The sequence below is a fragment of the Megalopta genalis genome, chromosome 7 (assembly GCF_051020955.1).
Source record: "Megalopta genalis isolate 19385.01 chromosome 7, iyMegGena1_principal, whole genome shotgun sequence".
Taxonomy (NCBI): domain Eukaryota; kingdom Metazoa; phylum Arthropoda; class Insecta; order Hymenoptera; family Halictidae; genus Megalopta; species Megalopta genalis.
This window is the reverse complement of record NC_135019.1, coordinates 13215601-13236386: the sequence shown is the minus strand read 5'-3', so window position 1 is coordinate 13236386 and position 20786 is coordinate 13215601. Positions and strand designations below refer to the sequence as shown.

At 38.8% G+C, this 20786-nt stretch overlaps 2 protein-coding genes across 3 annotated transcripts in view; one reads left to right on the top strand and one right to left on the bottom strand.

The window, feature by feature from the left end:
* Nucleotides 1-2481: 2481 nt before the first annotated feature.
* LOC117221793 (uncharacterized) lies at nucleotides 2482-4175 on the bottom strand. The gene is made up of 5 exons (XM_033473011.2): nucleotides 3484-4175; nucleotides 3215-3350; nucleotides 2895-3052; nucleotides 2697-2809; nucleotides 2482-2622 (listed from the first exon to the last, which is right to left on the bottom strand). The coding sequence occupies exons 1-5, from the start codon at nucleotides 3627-3629 to the stop codon at nucleotides 2576-2578; spliced, it is 600 nt and encodes a 199-aa protein (XP_033328902.2). The 5' UTR covers nucleotides 3630-4175; the 3' UTR covers nucleotides 2482-2575.
* A 963-nt stretch (nucleotides 4176-5138) lies between these two features.
* LPCAT (lysophosphatidylcholine acyltransferase) overlaps nucleotides 5139-20786 on the top strand; it is a 40419-nt gene continuing 24771 nt past the window's right edge. Inside the window, exons 1-2 of one of the 2 annotated variants that reach the window (XM_033473010.2) lie at nucleotides 5139-5756; nucleotides 20233-20378. In XM_033473010.2, the coding sequence (XP_033328901.1) occupies nucleotides 5631-5756; nucleotides 20233-20378 (272 nt within the window). In that variant the 5' untranslated portion in view covers nucleotides 5139-5630. The remainder of the gene's footprint in view (nucleotides 5757-20232; nucleotides 20379-20786) is intronic. The other variant, XM_033473009.2, reaches the window with a different exon arrangement.

Sequence of the window (20786 nt, the reverse complement as noted above, 5' to 3'; positions counted from 1 at the left end):
TTCTCCCTTTTACTTTCCCTTTTTCCAAGGGTTCTTTCGCTTCCGCGTGAAATTGCTTCGAGCTCTTTGCATTTCAGAGGAAATTGTTACGAATTCTTTGGCTTTCGGATGAAATTGCTTCGAGTTCTTTGCATTTTTGGTGCAATTGCTTTGAGTTCTTTGCATTTTTGGTGCAATTGCTTTGAGTTCTTTGGCTTTCAGATAAATTTGTTTCGAATTCTTTGGCTTTTAGATGAAATTGCTCCGAGTTCTTTGCATTTCAGAAGAAATTGTTACGAATTCTTTGGCTTTCAGACGAAATTGCTTCGAGTTTTCAGAGCTTTCAGACGAAATTGTTTCGAGTTTTTTGACTTTCGGATGAAATTGCTTCGAGTTCCCTGACTTTCAGATGAAATTGCTTCGAATTCTTTGGCTTTTAGATGAAATAGCTCCGAGTTCTTTGCATTTCAGAAGAAATTGTTACGAATTCTTTGGCTTTCAGACGAAATTGCTTCGAGTTTTCAGAGCTTTCAGACGAAATTGTTTCGAGTTTTTTGACTTTCGGATGAAATTGCTTCGAGTTCCCTGACTTTCAGATGAAATTGCTTCGAATTCTTTGGCTTTTAGATGAAATTGCTCCGAGTTCTTTGCATTTCAGAAGAAATTGTTACGAATCTTTGGCTTTCAGACGAAATTACTTCGACTTTTCAGAGCTTTCAGACGAAATTGTTTCGAGTTTTCTGGCTTTCGGATGAAATTGCTTCGAGTTCCTTGACTTTCAGATGAAATTGCTTCGAATACTTTGGCTTTTAGATGAAATTGCTCTGAGTTCTTTGCATTTCAGAAGAAATTGTTACGAATTCTTTGGCTTTCAGATGAAATTGTTTCGAATTTTTTGGCTTTTAGAGATGAAACAGCTCCGAGTTCTTTGCATTTCAGAAGAAATTGTTACGAATTCTTTGGCTTTCAGATGGAATTGTTTCGAATTCTTCTTCTTTCGGATAAAATTGCTTCGAGTTGCTTGCTTGCACAATTCTCTGATCATGTTCGGTGTAAAAGATTGTTAACTTGTTTTTCGCAATTCTTGGCCGCAGTATTTGCATCGGCGGCACATTATACGGTTTATTATACGATTCTTCGTGCACCTTTAAAACTTAATTCGCAGCTCGAGGTGCGGTTGCCCAAAGCGAATTTTTCATTGAGGTTCGTAGAGTCTAAAAGGGCCGATGGAGTGTTCGCCGCGATTTTAACACCGCAATTTCGAATCGCGCGTTATATTATATTATGCTTTATACTTTATTATAATTTGAAACAGTTTTCGTACCGCGAGTTCTAAAAAGATACCAAAAGATATTCTTGTTTTACAATGCTTCGTGAATTACAAGGATGCCGATGCGGCGTACAGACTCGTTCGTACAGGTATTTCCGTGCAGCTTTTGATCTGTAGGCGTGAGGACACGACCACGCATTCTGAATGATCAAGTCGAAGCGTTTGACCTTTACGAAAACTGAATCGATACGAAGTTCGTATATTCGTCCGGTCCGTATAGAAGCGCGATTTTAAACAGGATGTGACGTAAAAAAAATTAGGACGAAGCACCGGCCTATTTTTCCCGTGTGTCGGCGCCGACGTCGTTACGTAAGGGAAATTGTTCTTTGGCAAGCGGTCGCTCCCTCGCATTAACAGCTGTTCGCGTTACGCAGAAATCAGGTGAAGAGGGTAAACGGTCGGTGACAATAATGCGATCACCGTTAATATCGTCCTGTGCTAACGCTCGCTTCGATTAAACATGCTTTCATGGTGACAGACAATCAACGAGCGTTCAAGTTTCCGTGCCGGATGAAAATTGCAGGATAATTTCGTTTACCGGCGAACAGCTGTCGATTTGGTTCGAGCGAAAACACTGTCCGATCGATTCGCCCTCGAATTTGTCACGAACGTCGTTCGCGACGTTCATTTTATGCGTGAGACTGTAATTTTAACGAAACGTCATCGTTTAACGGTGCTTCGATAGCCATCGGCTCGTAATACTAGTGCGACACTTGTCGTAAGTTGCAAACATAAGGGATTAGTCGCAGCGACGGTGGAGAAACCCGTCTTTAATCAGACAAGTGGTACAACACGTCGTTGGCGGGACAGATTCCGTAATGCTCGAAGCAATACGCGTGTCATACCTATTTCGAAATCGGCGCTGTTAACGCGTTAGAATCTGGATAAAGAATATTCATGGAGATTAATCAAATTATTGTGTGTCCGACTTAACATTCTTGCAACATTGACAGAATTACTTTGATCCATTTACGCCGCATGGCATTAGTTACAAAAAAATACAGCACATTACACAATTTATGCATTATTCGAATCGCAGGCTTAAGGAATGCAAAACTCTTATTGAATTTTATAACACGTTCACACCCGAACAGTTGGTTTCTTGATTTATCACAGAGGATGTTTTTATCTGCTGCACCGCTTCAAGGCGTGGGAAAAGAAGACGAAAGAAATTGGAGACAAAAATAATTTTATTTTATAAATTTTCGTAAGAAAGACGTTGCTGTAAAACGATTGCTGTACAAAAGGTTCGCGGAAGAGTATTGCTCAACGAACAGTCTCCTTTATTAGGAACTGTGTGATGGCCAATATCTCTGAAATATACATAATATAAGTTAGCGATGGAACCGCTAATTAAGTAGAATATTAATCAAGGATAAGTGCTCACGATCGATTCGTTCTCTTTTAAATCTGTCCTCGACGAACAAGTTTGTCAAATCTTCCGCCATCTCATCGTTCCTCCAATTATAGTGATTGATGCTTCCGTGGATCCGAAGGTATCTACGTTTCATACGAATTCAAGAAAATGATCGCGTCGGGTATAGAGAAACATCGAACGGACAATACCGATGCTATTAAAGGATACAAATCGTGATAATAGTTTAGTCCATCCATAGCACACTTTAAGAGTAGATTCAACCTCGGCCTGTACGGAGTCCCATTGACCAACTCTTTCATCGCGTCGTCGTTCAACGAAACCTTGCTGCGAGCGTCTTCCAAATTTTTATAACGGGACCTTAGACTCTGAAATGAACATTCGATCGAGAGACTCGGACAGAAAATTTGCAAGAAAATCTTTAACTTCGTCTTCTCGATAATATTACTTATTCGACTAGTCGACGATGATGAAACGGTAAATTCGATTCAAGGTGAAAAAAAGAAATGTTACGTAGGAAAATTAATTACTTGATTGACGTTATTGAAACGCGTCGAAATATCCAGAAGCAATGTAATTTCGTTGTCGATTCCTAGGAGAATTTTATAAATCAATCGTCCGTGTGTCTCGTCCGTATTGCAGAAAATTGCGTTATCGACACCCTCGCTGTAAGGCAACGACATCTGTTTGTGAATCGGTGAGCTCTCTGCCGTATCGAGCGTTCACGCCGGTTTCGAATTGTTCGTCGAGTTTCCGTTCTGGAAACTTGTCCGAATAACAACGTGGAAGCAGACGGTACCTTGTAACGAGGCGAAGTTGCTCCAATTGATTTTTTAACGCGTGCAGCGGCCGTTTGGCTTCCTCCGATAATTCCTTCCATTTGCAGTCGACTTTCTCCAGTTGCGTGAAATAACCAATTAACTCTTTGTGCAGTTCCGTTGCCATAATTTATAGGTTAATTCATAGCACCACGTTACCAGATATTACTACATTTGGAATACGTTGCTTGAAGTAAGCGCCGTTGGAAGAACTTCGCACATGTTCGAATGACTTTCGATATGGGCGAATGTTTACCGGCGCAATACGAACATTAATACTAACGCAACCTAGTGGATATGTATAATACGTTTGGTCGATTGTAAAAACTTCGTAACACGGTTGCTCTTTTTAATGTGCTCTAATAAGATCGCGCGTGAGCATCTATGCAAGAAAAAATAATGAATAGACAATTAATCATTCTGCTCCAATTAAACGGTGTAATTCATTGCTATATACGTCCTCCAACCACATATTCGAGTAGCTAGTACGCGTTTTACGTTATCGTTCTATGTTACAGTAATTTTCGTAGCTTCGTGTAAGCCTGAATGCAGTCAAATTTAATGAATATTGCGTCATCTTTCATATTTATGTTAAGAGACCAGAATGATCGAGGAAAAATGAAAACGCTGAGAATACAACATAATAATAGAAATGAGAAATGAGCGTGCAACTTTTGATTGCCTGTAAATAACACAAGACGTAAATGTAAAATCTTCACGAAACGTTATTCGACTTCGATTCGAATTGTTCCATAATACTTGAAACCTGCAACTTTACCCTACCTTGACATAGGACGAAATTATGGATCGCGATTAGTATATTAATCTTTAAACAGTCAATACCTTGAAAATAAGACAACGGGAACTTCGAAACTAAGCCAACCTACAGCTGCGCGCGGTACGAAATCCTTGTATAAATAAACTTTGTTCGATAATTCCCGATCATTTTAATTGACACGAATTCTACGATTTTGTACAAGCACGAACCGTTCAATTTTCCAAAATTAATATTTCTCCGTACGAACCAACGACCGTATACTTTATCGACGCACATACAATCGACGATTAATATTTCTTAGCATTCAACATTAATATTATACATAATCGCATACTAATTTCGTCAACCGTTTTTCCACGACTAACTGTACTGTCTTCCAAAAGCTGAGCCTTTAAATTAATAAAATTATTTCAATCCCTCTTAGCGCCGACCAATAACAATTTTGTAAAAGTTGACAATTTGAAAATTCTTAAAGGAAAAAGAAATAAGAAGTATAACTGTCATTTAATATAAAATTGCTAACATAACATCATTTTCTCAGGCGTAGTGTCGACAACGATGTATCGTTGTGTACAAATTAACGGAATTACATTTGGAAGTATATAGAATGTTCCAGCATTGCTAAATATTTTAAAATATCCTGAAAAGTAGCAAAATTGGTAGATAACGCATATCGAGTAAAGGCAGCAATTCGCTTTTCGATCGTATGGAAAATTCGAATCAATCGAGGACGGAATTATTCGAAAATAGAAGAGGGCACGGGACCGAACGTGTACGTCCTTGGCTCGTGCTCGTTGGGGGTGGTCGGATGGGAGGCCGAGGGAACTTTCGACGAGGCGACGCGGTGCGCACTGCGCACGCATCTGACAGTATCCCCGAGTGTTCGGTAGAGTTCGGTAACGGTCGGGAGAGCGCTTGGCCGGTTTGTTCGGTCGAACGAACCGCGAGAGCACAGTGTACCGTCGACCAACAACCCTTTCGCGTGCAAGGATGTCTCATCACGGCTAATCAAAACTCCCCTTTCTCACTCTCACTCTTCCTCTCTTTCTCTCTCTCTCTCTTTCTCTCTTTGCCTCCGTTTCTTTTTCCTTCCCCGCTGTACAACACCTTCGACCGTGTATCGGGACAGTGTGGCAGGAAACATCGAGAGCATAACGTTGGAACTTTCTCACCTGGCCGATTCGTATCGACGTTTCGCGGCCAACACAGTGCGTGACTCTCGACCGAGCAGCTAAACCGTGCGACTCTGATCTGGTCTCGTCCCACCCCACGGCCACCGCTCTCTCGCGCGCACTCGTGCACTCTCTCTCCCTTTGTCCCTCTCCCTCGTTTTCTCCGGCGCGGAGAAACATGGACGAGACAAACGGGAAAATGCGGAACAAGCAAGAGGACGTGGATACCGCATCCCTCGGCGCTGACATCCTGAACCCGTTCGTACACCGTCTCGAGCTCGACACAACCTACGACAAGCTCAAGGTCAGTGGTTCTCCGAATCCTTCCGTACACGGGAATCCCGAGAGGGATCGATGCTCACGCGGTCGAGTGTTTAGGGGTTGTCGAAGCCGTGCCGCGGAGCGGGGAGGGGACGCGCCAACGATCCTAATCGCGGGAGAAACGACTGCGTCTTCCCGTCCGGTCCGTTCCGGCGGACAGACACGCCGGCATACACTCCCGGACAAACAGATTGCACGGCGAATTAAGTCTGCCGGAAAGGACTGCACGTTATTCATACTCTTTCGTTCCGAAACGTTTCACGAACGTTCTTACCGTTTATTTGAATCGGCTCGGATCGTTTGTGCGCTAAAACGAAGCTGCTCGAAAGTTTTCGACCGTTCTTACTACCGGCTTCTTAGGTTAGAAAACCTCGAAAATATGGTAATGCGTTAATTGCGGAAATACAAACAATCGACGATGTTGCGTAAATTCTCGGAAGGTTGAGTGTCCGTATTTGACGCTGTAGACAGAGGATGATGTAAATGATTATATGAATAAGATGATACGATTGTATGAATAATAATGATGTTATATGAAAAGAAAAAATTAAATTTGAAAAATTGGCGTAGGCAAAAGTTCAATACACTTGAAAACTAGCTTCGATTGTGGAATCGAGTAGTTTTTCAGATACGTAAGATTACCTTTTTAGCAATGATCTTATCTTGTACGTTTAAGAAGAAGTATTTAAAGCACCGTATTAAAATGTACACTTAGTACAAGGTATTTAATATAAAGTATTAAACGTACAATGTTAATATTGTACAGTAGCCAAATTATTAATAAATAGATAGCTTAAATTTGTACGATACCGAAAATGGTAATTTCCAACGATCTACATTAATTATCTTTCAAAACCATTTACGGTTTGTTTTATCGCTGTGTTCAAATTATATATACATTATTACCTTATTACCTTCGAAAACACATTATATTTGTATGTTTTCGCTTTACATTTTCAGTTTTATTTACACAACAAATTTTAACGATCATCACCTGTTGCGATATTAAAAAAACGAGCAATTTTGTATCTTCGAATTATTACAACAAATCGATGCTATCTGTAACAAACAAATTCAAGAACAGCTTCCTAGTCGCAAGGATGCTTTTCTCGAACTCTTTTGCAATAAAAATTTTTCGTCAAATAGTCGCTTAACATTTAAAACAAAAATAAGTCTACCGCCATGTTGCGGCGGTAATGCTATTATTTCACCGGCGTGGAATTTGTACGGCTTCCAGTTAAAGAACTCGAAAAGGCTTAATAGTTCCGCGACGATCGAACCCGGTTCGCGCCAGCAATGTAATTCATCGGATACCATCGTACCGCGCGATCGATGAACAATAAATATTTCTATTATTCAACGTGCACGTACGTACAGCACGCCGACTAATACATACACCACGTGGCCGCTGCACAAGACTAATCGGCGATCTTATCGATCCCGCGCGCCAGCCAAAAGAATTAATAGTTCGCGACTCGTCGCGCACGTCGAGCATATTTCGAGTGACGGCGCGTGAAAATGTTCCCTTTTTTTTCCGTCCACGTGCGCACGGCAAAAGCTTGCGCGCATCATGCTAAAGCGATTTCGTGCTGTCGCGTCGCATAAATATTCAGCGCGAGATGCAGCTTTCAAATCGAGGCACAAAAGCAATGACACGTTGCACGCGCGCGTCTATATCGCGCATCGCGAGAAAGGGAAACTGTTACAGAATTCACTTTGGAATCTGGCGGCGGCCGTACTAAAATCAGGCTCGCTTTGGCGAGCAGCGCCACGGATGCATTTTCCTTCGAATGCGGCGAAAAGATACCTGGATGTTCCGTTGCTCAAGGATTTCATTGGTCTGCTCGTGTGACCATTGCGGTGGCATTATGTAACAGGAATCCGACGGTAACACGAGAAAAGATGAAATTACAAGGAAAACCAGTTATGCAGTTTCCATAACGTGGCGTATCACGATGATCACCTTGCGGATCCTGACACGAAATTCATTTTTTGAACGACGCCGTCGATGGAGAAAATTCAAAAAAGAAAATCACTGCGTCGCATCTATTCAAAACTATGTGCATGATGTGTTAAAATGTTTAAATAATCATATTTAGGAACAGAATGATCAAAAAATTCAGCAAGAGTTTAATTTCAAGCGAGAGTTCTCCGAGCGAATATTCGGAAGATCGAATGGTACGTTAATTCGCAACGCAGTTTGTTTACATTGTTCGGTGAACAAAAGGCCACGTTACGAAGTAATCTTTGTAGAAAATGATTGCCGGGGGTTATATGATTGTAATTAATCTGTAAAATTGTTATAATACTTGCAGGCAATATAATAATTGAGCCGAAATGAAATAATTAAGTTCGTTTTATTTTCCTAAACTTCGGATAAGGTTTTAAAAACAAATCGGCTCAAAATATCCTGGAATTTCTATTCCGACGTATTCATCGGATACTATATTTTGATATTATATAAACTTTCTTTTGCGAAAAGTCTTCAGAGTTTTTAGGCACGAAGGCAAAAAATGATGCAAAGTAAATAGTATATGAACTGTAAAGTAAATGAAATTTAATGAAAAGTAAATAGTATAGCAAATTTCGAAACATTAAAAACATTATGGTATTATTTACAACTCATACAAAATAATTAGGAAAAGACATAAGTACATACATATTTGCGGTCCTCCCCACTGTTGCTCGTCCCGACTCCGGCGCAGTAGACGGAGGGTTAATAGACTTAAGAATTTAGCCGCATTTCGATCTCTCCGTGTTTTTATTTTAAAAGGGGAAACAATGCTCTTATATCCGAAGTGGCTTTTCTACATAGGGGTTTGTATATTTTAAAAGTCATGATTTACTCATTTCCGTAGAAAAGTGATTTTTTTCTAAAAAAAAAAAGAAATATGTTTGCACAGGTTTATGGGCTCAAAAATATAATTCAACTTTATTTGATCTGTTTTTGGACATGTCGCTTGCGATTTATAAGTAGGAGGGCCGGTTCGGATAAATGGGCTAATTTTTACCCTTAAAATATCACCGAAGAATTTAAACCGAATGTGCTCGGTAGAAATCTTCGTCACCATGAACTGTTGCACGTCGAACATCGTCGCACTTGTTACGGGATCTTTATCTGTTGCAGTCGTATTTATGCTTGCCAAAACAACGTTTATTTTCGATAATTCGCCTTCCGTGCTCAAATCTTCTCTACGTAATATCTCTATTCAAGTTTAGTCTGTCACTGTAATATTTACTGCTTAATCAATGGGTTCTTCTATCCGTAAATAAATAAATAAATAAATAAGTATCAAAAACGGAAACGAACGAATTATGGGTAAATTCTTGGCGGGTGTTCTGAACAAAATCGGCTTGTATCGATCGCCGGGGTTCCCTCGTAAGTCGTACGCGATAGTATGTCTGGGCGGTTCCAGATAATTACCGATTAAAATTGCATTGATCCGGATTACCGGGAATAAGATCGGAATTACAAGATTTTCTTACAGTAATTTTATAAGATTTCAACGAGAAGCGAGAGCGCGACGCGTATCTGAGTGTTATTGAATTTCGAAGCCTCTGGTTCCAGCTTATTCGTCTCGCTGGACAGGAAATCTCTTTAACTATTACGAGAACATCTCACGGTGACACGTTGAATCGCGTCGAATAAGGTGTCGTAGCGCTCGCCCCTAGCAGTCGCGACCGCCACGTTCGAATAGTTATTTTTATTTTCGTTTTATTCAACCGATAAATGTTTATAATTGATTTCGTCCCCGAGGAGTAAAACGGCTTATGAAGTTGATATTTTGGCAGGTTGTGATTAAATTGTTGGATCCGGAACGTTGCTGGCCGAGAATATTGGCATCCTTTGGGGGGTACGTGCTTAAGCACGTGTATAACCTATCGGGGGAAAGGGGTTGGCTCATGTATTTCCGACTCTACCGCTACAATCTTACTTATTGCTATAGCATGGTAGCCTCCAGTGACGCTCTCGGCAGCAAGATTTCCTTCAATAGGCACGTTGTCTGCCTAGAGCACGCGTGGTCACAGATCTTGCCCTGTAGAGCGCTGCCCTGGCTCCTAGAGAGAGAGAGCTACCAAACCACGCCCACCCAGCAGTCTCAGGACACTCTGCACCGAGGAGACGAGATAGAGGAAAAACGAGGTAGATAGAGTAGAATATAAATGCAGATTTAAATAACTAGATAGCAATGTATAGTGCAAGAGACATCGGGACAAGATAGATAGAGAACAAGGTAGACGCAACGCAATATACTGAGAAAACAGATAGATGGAGGGGAAGGAAGATAGAAAACATTTAGAGCGAAGGGCAAAATTGATACAGTACAAAATAAATGCAGATCTAAATGAATGACAAAACAGAGTGCAAGACGTTTAAAGAGCAAGATAGATAAGCTACAAAATGTTTGAAGAACAAGATAGATGCAGGATAAAATAGACGCAACGCAATATACTCAGAAAACAGGTAGATGGAGGGGAAGGAAGATAGAAAACATTTAGAGTGAAGGGCAAAATTGATACAGTACGAAATAAATGGAGATCTAAACGAATGACAAAACAGAGTGCAAGACGTTTAAAGAGCAAGATAAATAGGCTACAAAATGTTTGAAGAACAAAGTAGATGTAGGATAAAATAAATAGAGAACATCTTCAGTAAACGGCAAGGTAGATGCAACGCAAGATACAGAAGAAGTAATATAGGTGAAGATAAGGCAGGCAAGAAGCACTTCAAGTAGAGAACAAGATCGACAGAAAGTACTTCAAGAAGAGAGCAAGATGAAGTACAGAAAAAATGGAGAGCTAAATAAACACCAAGATAGATGGACATTTTCAGTAATGAACAAGGTGAATGCAACGCAAAGTACTGAAAACAAGATAGTGCATAATAATAGCCTCAATATCTAATCGAAAACTTGAAAAAATATCATACTTGTATATTTCTATTTTGTATTTTCTAATATAGAAACATATAAATATGATATTTTCTTAATCTTTTCTTTTTGTTTTCTTAAAATATACAAGATGTCTCAACTGAAGCAAGCCACCCACAGTGCTATGAATAATTATATACTGAAAATAACTTTTTACATTTTTACTGATATTTAAACGAAAACCAAAACCAACCATATTTGTACATTTCTATTTTCTCTGTTATTTTTAATATGGAAATATACAAATGTGATGTTTTTTTAAGTTCTAAATATCGCTAAAACTGTAAAACTTATCCCGAGTCTGTAATCATTCACACCACTGTAGAAATAGAAAGTACTATTGCATACACAGCAAAATACTTAAATAATAAGATAGAGGTGAAATAAGATGGATTCTAGATTGAAAAGGTCAAGCGTATCTGTTTCCCAACTTTATTCCAATCCCCAAGCTAAAAACAACTAATTTGATCACTAACTACACGAAATCAAAGATTTTGCATTTCATGCAAAATGAAAATTGTCTGCACTAATTGCAAGCTACTACATAGATATTTATTTATTTTGTTAATCATTTTAACGAGTCGAAAATAATGCAACAGCATTTTTTAATTTTTTTATTTGCTGCTAACATTTAATGTTATTTAATTGACCCATTTTCGTAATAAACACATAAAATCAACAATTCATCAGTAAGATTCGAATTTATTAGGTTACGACAGTTCGCATTGTTGAGAGATTCCCATAAAGCAATAATTGCTTTTCGGAGAAAGTCATATCAACGTTTCGCTAACATTGCAACAATATAGCCTCGTTGGGGTATCGAATGACGCGTCGATAATGGAACGCGGATCACCGATTAGGCAAGCGGATTGTCGAATCGGCGAACGAAGCGACTTTGGAGAACATTTTTCTCTGTGGAAATTGTTATAGAAAACCGGCTGCAGTATTTTTAGTTTTATCGGTTTCGCAATGAAACTTGAGGAAGTTGTGGAGCCGAGCACATTGTTTGAAAGGAGTGCAACGACTATTTGATATCTGATGCGTGACCTAGGCACATTACGAGAACTCATGCGTCCATAAAATATTCGTTGTTTTTTTTTCCCGGAAAGAGCTGCGCGCTTCTAAATACATCATGCACGAAATAACTCTCGTTAGGAGCCTGTTCTTTTTTTCTTTTCTTTTTAATCTCTCGTCCTCGAAAGCCTTGACACGATTGCCGAGCGTCGGCCCGAATACCGCGGAGTTCATTAATTCGCGTCATAATATAAACACGAGATGAAATAGGTGATTCGTTCGACGACGCGGGTCTTCGCACTCGCTATACGCCCGCACTGGCATTGACTGATTCATTGGCAGTTCCTCAGCGAAAATCTTACGTGCGTGCTTGCCCATTCTTCTGGAATACTAATTGCACTCCATATCACGCGACCTAACCAGACACGTATCTATGTAGGTACAGAGATTCGTTTCGTCAGGACAGCCGATGGACGTTGCACGGGTCCGCAATACAATTGCACACGGTGTTGAAAGAGACTTCATTCAGTTTTTCATAAGATGAAAAATAACGTTGCGCGCGTGTGTGTATGTGTGTGTGTGCAGAGTGTCCCGCCTGTTATTCACATCTGATTAACGTTACTATTGGTATCCGTAGCAAAATATGTTGCAATATACAAAAATGAAATCTTCATTGCCTTGAATTGAAGTCGTGCGATTTTCGATGCACTTGGTCAATGCACTTGTACATGGTATAAAAAGAGTCCTCATTGGCTTTTTCATAGGATGCAATTATGTCTATTATTGTTACACAGCGGATCTTTATGCAAAATAAAAATTTTGTGCATCGGTTGTACGATGTGTGCTGATAATTTAACTTAATTATAATTTTAATAATAATTTTAATAAATTTTAATATATATATTTAATAATAATAATATATATAATATTATAATAATAATAAGTAAATAATATAATATATATAATAGTAATATTTAATAATAATTTAAATATATATTTTATAATTATAACATCAGCTTAATAATAATAATTTAACTTCTTTCTGTATTATTTTTAATAAGTTGAAATTAGTACACCGACACAGAGATATATATCGCAGAGAAAAATTAAATCTTCATCCCTTTTAATCGAATTACAGTGTTTCCTGATGCAATGGTCAATGCACTTGTATATTATGCAGAAATGGACTTTATTTGTTTTTTCGTAAGATGAAAAATAGCGTTCCATATATACAGAGTGTCTCGTCTGCTATTACCATCAAATTAACGTCGCCGTTATTATCCGTAGCAAGATATATGTCAAACGGTAATTAAATGTTCATTCCTTTTAATCGAAGTCGTGAGATTTTCGATGCACTGTCGATGCAGTTGTACATGCCGCAAAGAGGGTCTTTATTGGCTTTCTCATAAGATGAAAACTAGCGTTCTATATACAGAGTGTCTCGCCTGTCATTACCATCTAATTAATGTGGCTGTTATTATCCGCAACAAGATTATATTGCAGTGAAGCATCGAGCCTTTATTTTTATTATTTCAAGTTATATGTTCTGTCATGCTTTTCCCTAAAGTGAAGAGAATATTGCATATACTATGCGTCAGTTAATATCGGACTACTACTATTTTATGACGGCGCACTTATGGCAAAAATGAGTAGCTGAAGTATAAAATCATGAAGACACAAAAGAAGAATTTAATAACACCGTTACAGTATTTTGAACTTATAAGAATGGTTCAAAGAAACAATTCATTTTTGTTTAATTTCTGTTCCTTACAATCGTCTTGGTTAAATTGTTATTTTGCATAGAGATCCGCCGTCTATTTATTACCGTCGAATTAACGTCACTATTATTATCCGTAGCAAGGTTTGTTGCGAACAGAAATGAAATCTTCGTTCCTTTTAATTGAACTCGCCTGATTTTCCATACGCTGGTCGATACACTTGTCTGTGGCGGAGAAAGAGATTTTATATGCTCTCTCTCTCTCTCTCTCTTGTAAGATAAAAAATAGTATTGAAATTGAAAAATAATATTAAGCGCGGCGTTGCAGAGAAAGATTTAACTCTCATAGATTTTGATGCTTTTATCGGAGGATTTATCGGCGATTTGAATATTGCTGGGAGGTTTATTACGAAATTGCCACCTTTCTCGCCGTTTGAACTTAAGAGGTCCTCGCTAGGCAATCCGTCGATGCAGTTTGCCAGTCACTTTCTCCAATAAAAACGGCTTTTACTTCGCGCAACAATGTCTCCGGGCGAGCGAGCGAGAGGGAGAGAGAGAGAGAGAGAGAAAAGAGCAAGAAAATTAATCAGGAAAATAGTATTTTAGATCATGGTCTTTTCTCGAGGTTCTTCGGTTCTTACTAACGCCATTTCGCTTGCTTTCGCGGCATTGCTGGTGAAACGGCAATAGTTTTTCACCGTACCAGCCGAGTCTTGCGCAAAAACTGCGAGAACCGGTTGCCAAATACGGTCGGCGCAAGCATTGATCACAGGGACAATCCACCTTCGAAATATTTTCTGTTCGAAAATTCGCGAGAATTAATTGCTGACGCGTGACTCAACATTTGAAACGATAGCGAGAGAGGATAAAAGCGCGCAGCGCCGTCAGACATTGACGTACAGTTGATTGCAAAAGTCGACGCGGCAAAATGCGAATCGCTAATGTATGAATAATTAACTAACCGTGGTGAAGTTGTTGAAGTTGTAACAGAATTTCTATAATTGCGATCGGGCTGCGGATTTTCATGGAAAAAGAAAATATGAAAATTGTTGTCATTGCAAGATACAGAAGCTACACAGGTATTTATTTCGTTTCTAAATCAGATGGAAATAATGCAACAGCATTTTGAAAATCTGAAAATACTTTCACCGTCGTTTCTATTCGATCTACTAATTTTTATCACGAACGCATCAAATCCGTGGTATAATTAATAATATAGCGGAACCAGAAAATTTCCGGTCGATCACGAGATTCCCAAGATTCCAGAGTTCGCAAATCCTCCCCCCCCCCCCCCCTCCAACGGTGACTAAATTTAGTGTTGTTTTATTCGGAATCGTTTCTCCGGAATAATAGAAAACAAAACGGAGACGACTGGTTGAAAAGTGCAAGGAATTATTCAAAGTGACGCGCGCGGCGCGCGCATTATTCATGAAGATATCGAACTCGAGAAAAGAAACTACAGACGGAGGAAAGTGCACGCTACGTTTTCCAATTGAAGAGGTTCAACATCTCCCGGGACTCGCGTGTTCGTTTTACGAATTTGTCGATCGATTAGCTTTCGAAACGACACACCGGCGAAGCATCCGACGATACGAATGAAATTTGTTGCTTTTTCCTTTCGGACTTAATTGACTGCACGACTAATTAGAATCTGGCGAAGTTGTTCGTTTAATTTAGAGCGATGAAAAAGGAAAGCCCGATCATTTTCTCTTTCCAGGTTGATTCTAAACTAGTAATTATACGGGCTGTCTCGGAGATACGTGGCAATACTTAACACATTGATGACCGGTCACGAGTTTAACTCGTGTTCTTATGCCCAGACTTTGTCAAATTGCCGAATTGTCTACAATCTGTTAAGGAGCTGCATCTACACGCTGAAATAAGTAAACAAATTCGTACGAACAAGTATCCTATAAGCACCTTACTTTTCGAGACGAAAGTGAAATAGGAAAGTGTTTAAAAGTGTCCGTCACGTGTCTCGACTCACGCAACTACATTCTTCACCACTTCTTGATCTTATCCAATGTTTACGAGCAAAACGCAAGAGAGAAAGATGTTATGGAAATCTCGCGATAAAAATTGGATTTGAAGTTATTGTTGAGGCGCGTAAAGGTTTTAATATTCAGGCACGTATTTCGAATGTTTTCTTTAGTCATTTACAACTCAAAACTGCGGCCTCCTCGAGTATTGATACGTATTTTTGAGACACCCTGCGAAACTCAGTTACCGATTATCGAGCGTTGGAGTATCGTTTTGATTGTCGCTAAATTATAAAAAGGAGCCGCAATGATCGGATAATCGTATCTCCTCTTCCCAAATTGTCCACTTTTGTTTACAAGCCGAGGGACAATTGGAGAAAATTTACTGTACAATGACTAAAATACTCTCTTTGAATTTTGCTATTGCTTTTTTCGTAACGAATATTGTCATATTACGTTATATAATTTTTTCATTGATAATAATAGATATACATATATGCTTCGTATCAAAAAGATGAAAATCGTAAAGTGAGATCAATTTTCCTAAAAATGACAGAAAAATATACTTTGGAACTTGAAAACAGTGTGAAATTGTCACCGGGAATTTTTTGTCATTCCAGGTAGTAGCAAAATTAAAGAAATGTATTTGAATCATTGTACAGTAAACTAGCCTCTTTAACGTCTTCAAAATATTCAAGTAACTTAGTCCAATTTTAAAAGCACACATCATACAATTTTGATTTCTTTCTTTTTACTTTCTTTTTACTGATTTGTATGCATTTAATTAACCAGTTTGCTGTTATCGACGAGCATAAACGTCGTAAACACAAAATGTTGCCATTCCTTCGTGACGAGTATGAACGTCATAAACACGAAATGTTGCCATTCCTTCGTGACGAGTATACTCGTCAAAAAAACAGCCAACTGGTTGAAAGTGTACGAATATATTTTGGAGTAACTGTGCGTATCATTTTTTTTAGCCCGGCCTTTATGACCCAAACAGCATTGGCGGGATTCTTTCTTCGAAAAAGTATCGGCGAGGTTTAGTTGGTCGTGTCCTCGATCTTGGAAGTTATGTAAATAGATACACGAAGCGTGCCCCTTGTATAGGTACAAAATGAAGTGAACAGGTGATGGAGCCTAACGGAACGAATGAACGGTACCCGTTTCTCGTTTTTTCTTGTTTCCCGTCTCTTCCTCTGTCTCTCTTCGCCTCCCCTCCGCCACCCTCCCCGCTTCCTTTCCATATCTCTCTTGTTCTATCATTCAACTCCTTTCTCTTTTGCTCTTCTATCCATCGATCGCCGGCATCCTAAATCCTCTCTTCCAGTCCTATAACCTTGCCCCACTAAGGAAAAAAGAGTGTTCCCGTTGTTTAACGAGAGAAAGGTGGTCCAAGAATACCTTTTACTTTTTTTAGTCGTTCGGTCGTGAATCTTCAATGACTCGAACATACTCCGTTAGGAAATTTAGAAAACCCTCTCCGGTATTTGTACCCTCGATTCGCTGGAACATTGTCCGCGTTCTATTCTTACGAATGGACCAGCTTGTCAACGCCCAACGACTTATTTTCACGACCTCTTTCTATTATTTAATCTTTAATTCTTGCGTTTACAATCCGCGGTATCCATTTTTATCTTTACTTTGCTAATCTGTCAATAATTCTTGACAAAACATTACAAAACCGCCCCGGATTCCCAATCGTGGCATCGACCTTTATGTCGATTAACGTTTGTTGAAAAAAAAAAAATGTACATGAAATATGTTAAATATGACAGGAATTAATGTGAGTCCGTATCCTGTACATGTACTACATTTTATTTTAAAAAAAGGGTATACTAACGCGTACGTCAATCTAATAAATAATAAATCGCATAAAATGTGTCGTACAATTATTATCGGGAACACGCAACGATAATATATATATTATTATAATATATTATATAATATAATTAGTTATAGTATTATATTATTATATATTATTATATTATTATATATTATATTAGTATTATACTATTAGTATTATATAATTAACATAATATAATTATATTATATATTAATATATAGATACAATATTAGATATTTTAGTTGCACACGAAAGAATTCAATTAATCGATTCATTTGATGTTTATCGCTATTCGATGTTCCGTTAAACAATCGAAAATAAATTATAGTCAAGTATAGCCAAATGAGACGGCATTCGAACAATGTCAAGACGTTTTCGCAATAGCGAAGTATCGTGCGCTTTTCCAACGTGATCGCATCATTTCTCTCCCGGCTGCTACTGTTTTCTGCCTTATTAAGTCCCCCTCATTCTTTTTATCCCTTTGAGACAACCTTCCTTGGCAGCTCTAATAACTCATTCTCTTGTTTTCCTTCTCTTCTTTAATCTTTCGTGGCCCGAAGCTACTTTTGATTACCGGCTTCATCGAAACGTTGCCGTACAAACCAAACGCGCTAGACTGCTATTTTTCCATCCGGCTTTGTTTCCCATTTCCTCTCTGTCCACTATTATTCCGATAATTTCTCGGATTCGTAGGCATCATTTTTATCGTGCTCCGTGATAATTCACTGTTATTACTCCGGTGCACAACCTCGCTTCAATTTACCTAACAGCTCACCACGTTCGATTTCCTTCGATCAGAATGAAAGGACTCTTTCCTCTATTGTCCGCGATCAGCAGACGGACACATCCGAGCAAAAAGATGCTAAACACGCAACGACGTCCCCTTTTCTCCGTAAATTCTTCCTAAAACGCTTTTCTCTATAATAATGTATACATATACAGGGTGTCCCATAATTATGATAACACCCGGAAAGGGGTGATTCCCGAGGTCGTTTGAAATAACTTTCTCCTCGGCGAAAATGCAATCCGCGGTTTTGTTTACAAGTTATCGACGAAAAACAGTGATCGCTGAGAGGCAAGGTACAGCAGGCCACAAAAGTGTTCGTACACCTTCTAAAACGCAATAACTTTTTTAAAACCGGAATGAGTGACTTGAATTTCTTTTAGGTGATAGTCTACTAGACAATGACTAAAATGCCTTTTGTTAATTTTGCTGTTACTTGGGATGACGAAGATCTCGTTTTTTAACTTTTTTATCCGAGCCTGTAACAAAATGTTAAAAAATGCCTCTCGTAGATCTCGGTGACTCGTGATGAAAATTTGATCGAAATCGATTAACCCGGAGTCGAGCTACCAGCGTTAAAATATTTAAAAAACTGCAGATTTCTTCTAGTTTTTTAAATTTCCGTTACAGGCTCAGATAAAAAAGTTAAAAAACCAGAGTGTTTTATTTTCTTTTGTCATTCCAAGCGATAGCAAAACTTAAAAGAAGCATTTTGGTCACCGTCTGGTATAGTCCCGCTATCATTTAAAAAAAAAATTCAGGTCATTTCGTCCAGTTTTAAAAGAGTTACTGCGTTTTAAAAGGTGTACGAATACTTTTATGGGCCACTGTATATAATTTAAACTTACTTATTACTACGGTCACGAGATAACCTAAACTATAAATACTACAGAGTTAATAGTCGCTAGAGGAATTGTATTCAAAATAAAAATTGTCTAACTCAAGTGTAACAAACAGAAATAAAACAAAAACGTACTTCTTTTTTAAATAATATTAATAAATCGAAGAGATGATAGCAATGTTCATAAATTTTTCTAATGTATTTACATTTCCCGATTTGTTGCAGTCGCTTTTATTATAATTGCATAAAATTCACTGTTCAATAATCATTAGACCGCGGATCTTTATGCAATACAAACGTTGCCTATATCATTTGCAAGAAACAAAAGTCGAATATGAATGTTTTAATAGTTTCAATAAATTAAAGGTAATGTAACTTAAATTCTTCTAATGTCTTTACAGTTTTGTATTTGACCTGTTTATTATTGTCATAAGACGCATACAATTTAATAATCTTTTAAACGAAGTATACTACTGAACAAAGAGATATGAATCCTTCGATGGCGTTCTAGATTCACACTGAGATCTCTCTAATAAGACCTCTGATGTCCTAAAATATTTTTGCGTGTATGATCTGTCGCTACGATAACGATAATGAAATCTTGTTTGTGTCCGCAACTACAGTAAATTATCCCCAATTGTCCTTCAGCTTCTAAACAAAAATAGGCTATTTAGGGAAATATTTGGGAGATACGATTATACGAGCCTTGTGCCTCGTTTTTATAGTTGTTTACAATCGGCGACTATAAAAATGAGCCACGAAGTTTGAACAATAGTATCTCTGCTTCCAAAAAATATCCCTTTTTGTTTACAAACTGAAGGACAATTGGAGAGAATTAGCTGTACCTTGTGATCCAGTAGGAAAAATCAGTATGCAGAAAATTTGACAGAAGTCACGAGGTAAATCCCAAAGAATCAAGGTCACAATAATATCCTGTGCTCGCACAGGGATCTCTGCAATCTCTGCAATTGCCTTAATGTCCCAAAATACAGTAAATACTCTACAATTGTCCTACAGCTTGTAAACAAAAATGGACAATTTGGGAAAAGGCGATACGATTGTACGAGCCTCGCGGCTCCTTTTTATAGTTGCCGATTGTCAATAACTATGAAAACAAGCTGAAGGACAATTGTACTTTCGCGTGTGCAGCCTGAGACTACGAAATGCAAATGTAGAAAGAAATGATCTTGCGATTCGGTAGCAGAAACCAGTATGCAAAAAGTGTTGCCACGGTCATGAATCACGGGGTATCGCGAGGTTAATCATCGGCTGGGCCAGGAGTGCTTGTTTCCGATAGTACGTATGTATTGACAGCAGCTGTTGAAGCAAAGGTGATTCTTGTTTCAGACGGCATTCCTGACGGTGGCTCTTCTACCATTCAGACTGGCCGCAATTACGGCACTGGTGATCATGGCCTGGCTGCTGGCTTGTCTAGGTCTCCTTGGATTATCCGAGGAGGATCTCCGGCGAGCTCCTCTGAAAGGATGGAGACGGTAAGGCATCAGCATTATGTCCTCTTCCATTCCGCTTTTTGTACATACACTTTTCTCACCTCCTGATGATCATGCTTCTTACCAACCGCGAGCTGCAACTAGAAGCTTCAACACTACTGACTGCCATCCACGATTGCACGATTCTACTGTTCGTCCGTGGCTGCTCGACAAACCCAGAACTCGCTCCTCGCGGGTCGCTCCATACTGGGCGATCGATTCTCAAAAGTCCTCGCAGTTCCTTTTTTACTGTTCGTTGATCGTGGATCGTCGATGTCTCTGCAATTCGAATTTGTTTTAATTACGCTGTTTCCCTCGACAGCCTTATCCTGTTTCGGGTAACTTTGCAGGTTTTTTTACTCGAAATGAATCCTTTCGATCAAAAAGAAAAGAAAACAAATTGATCCTTAC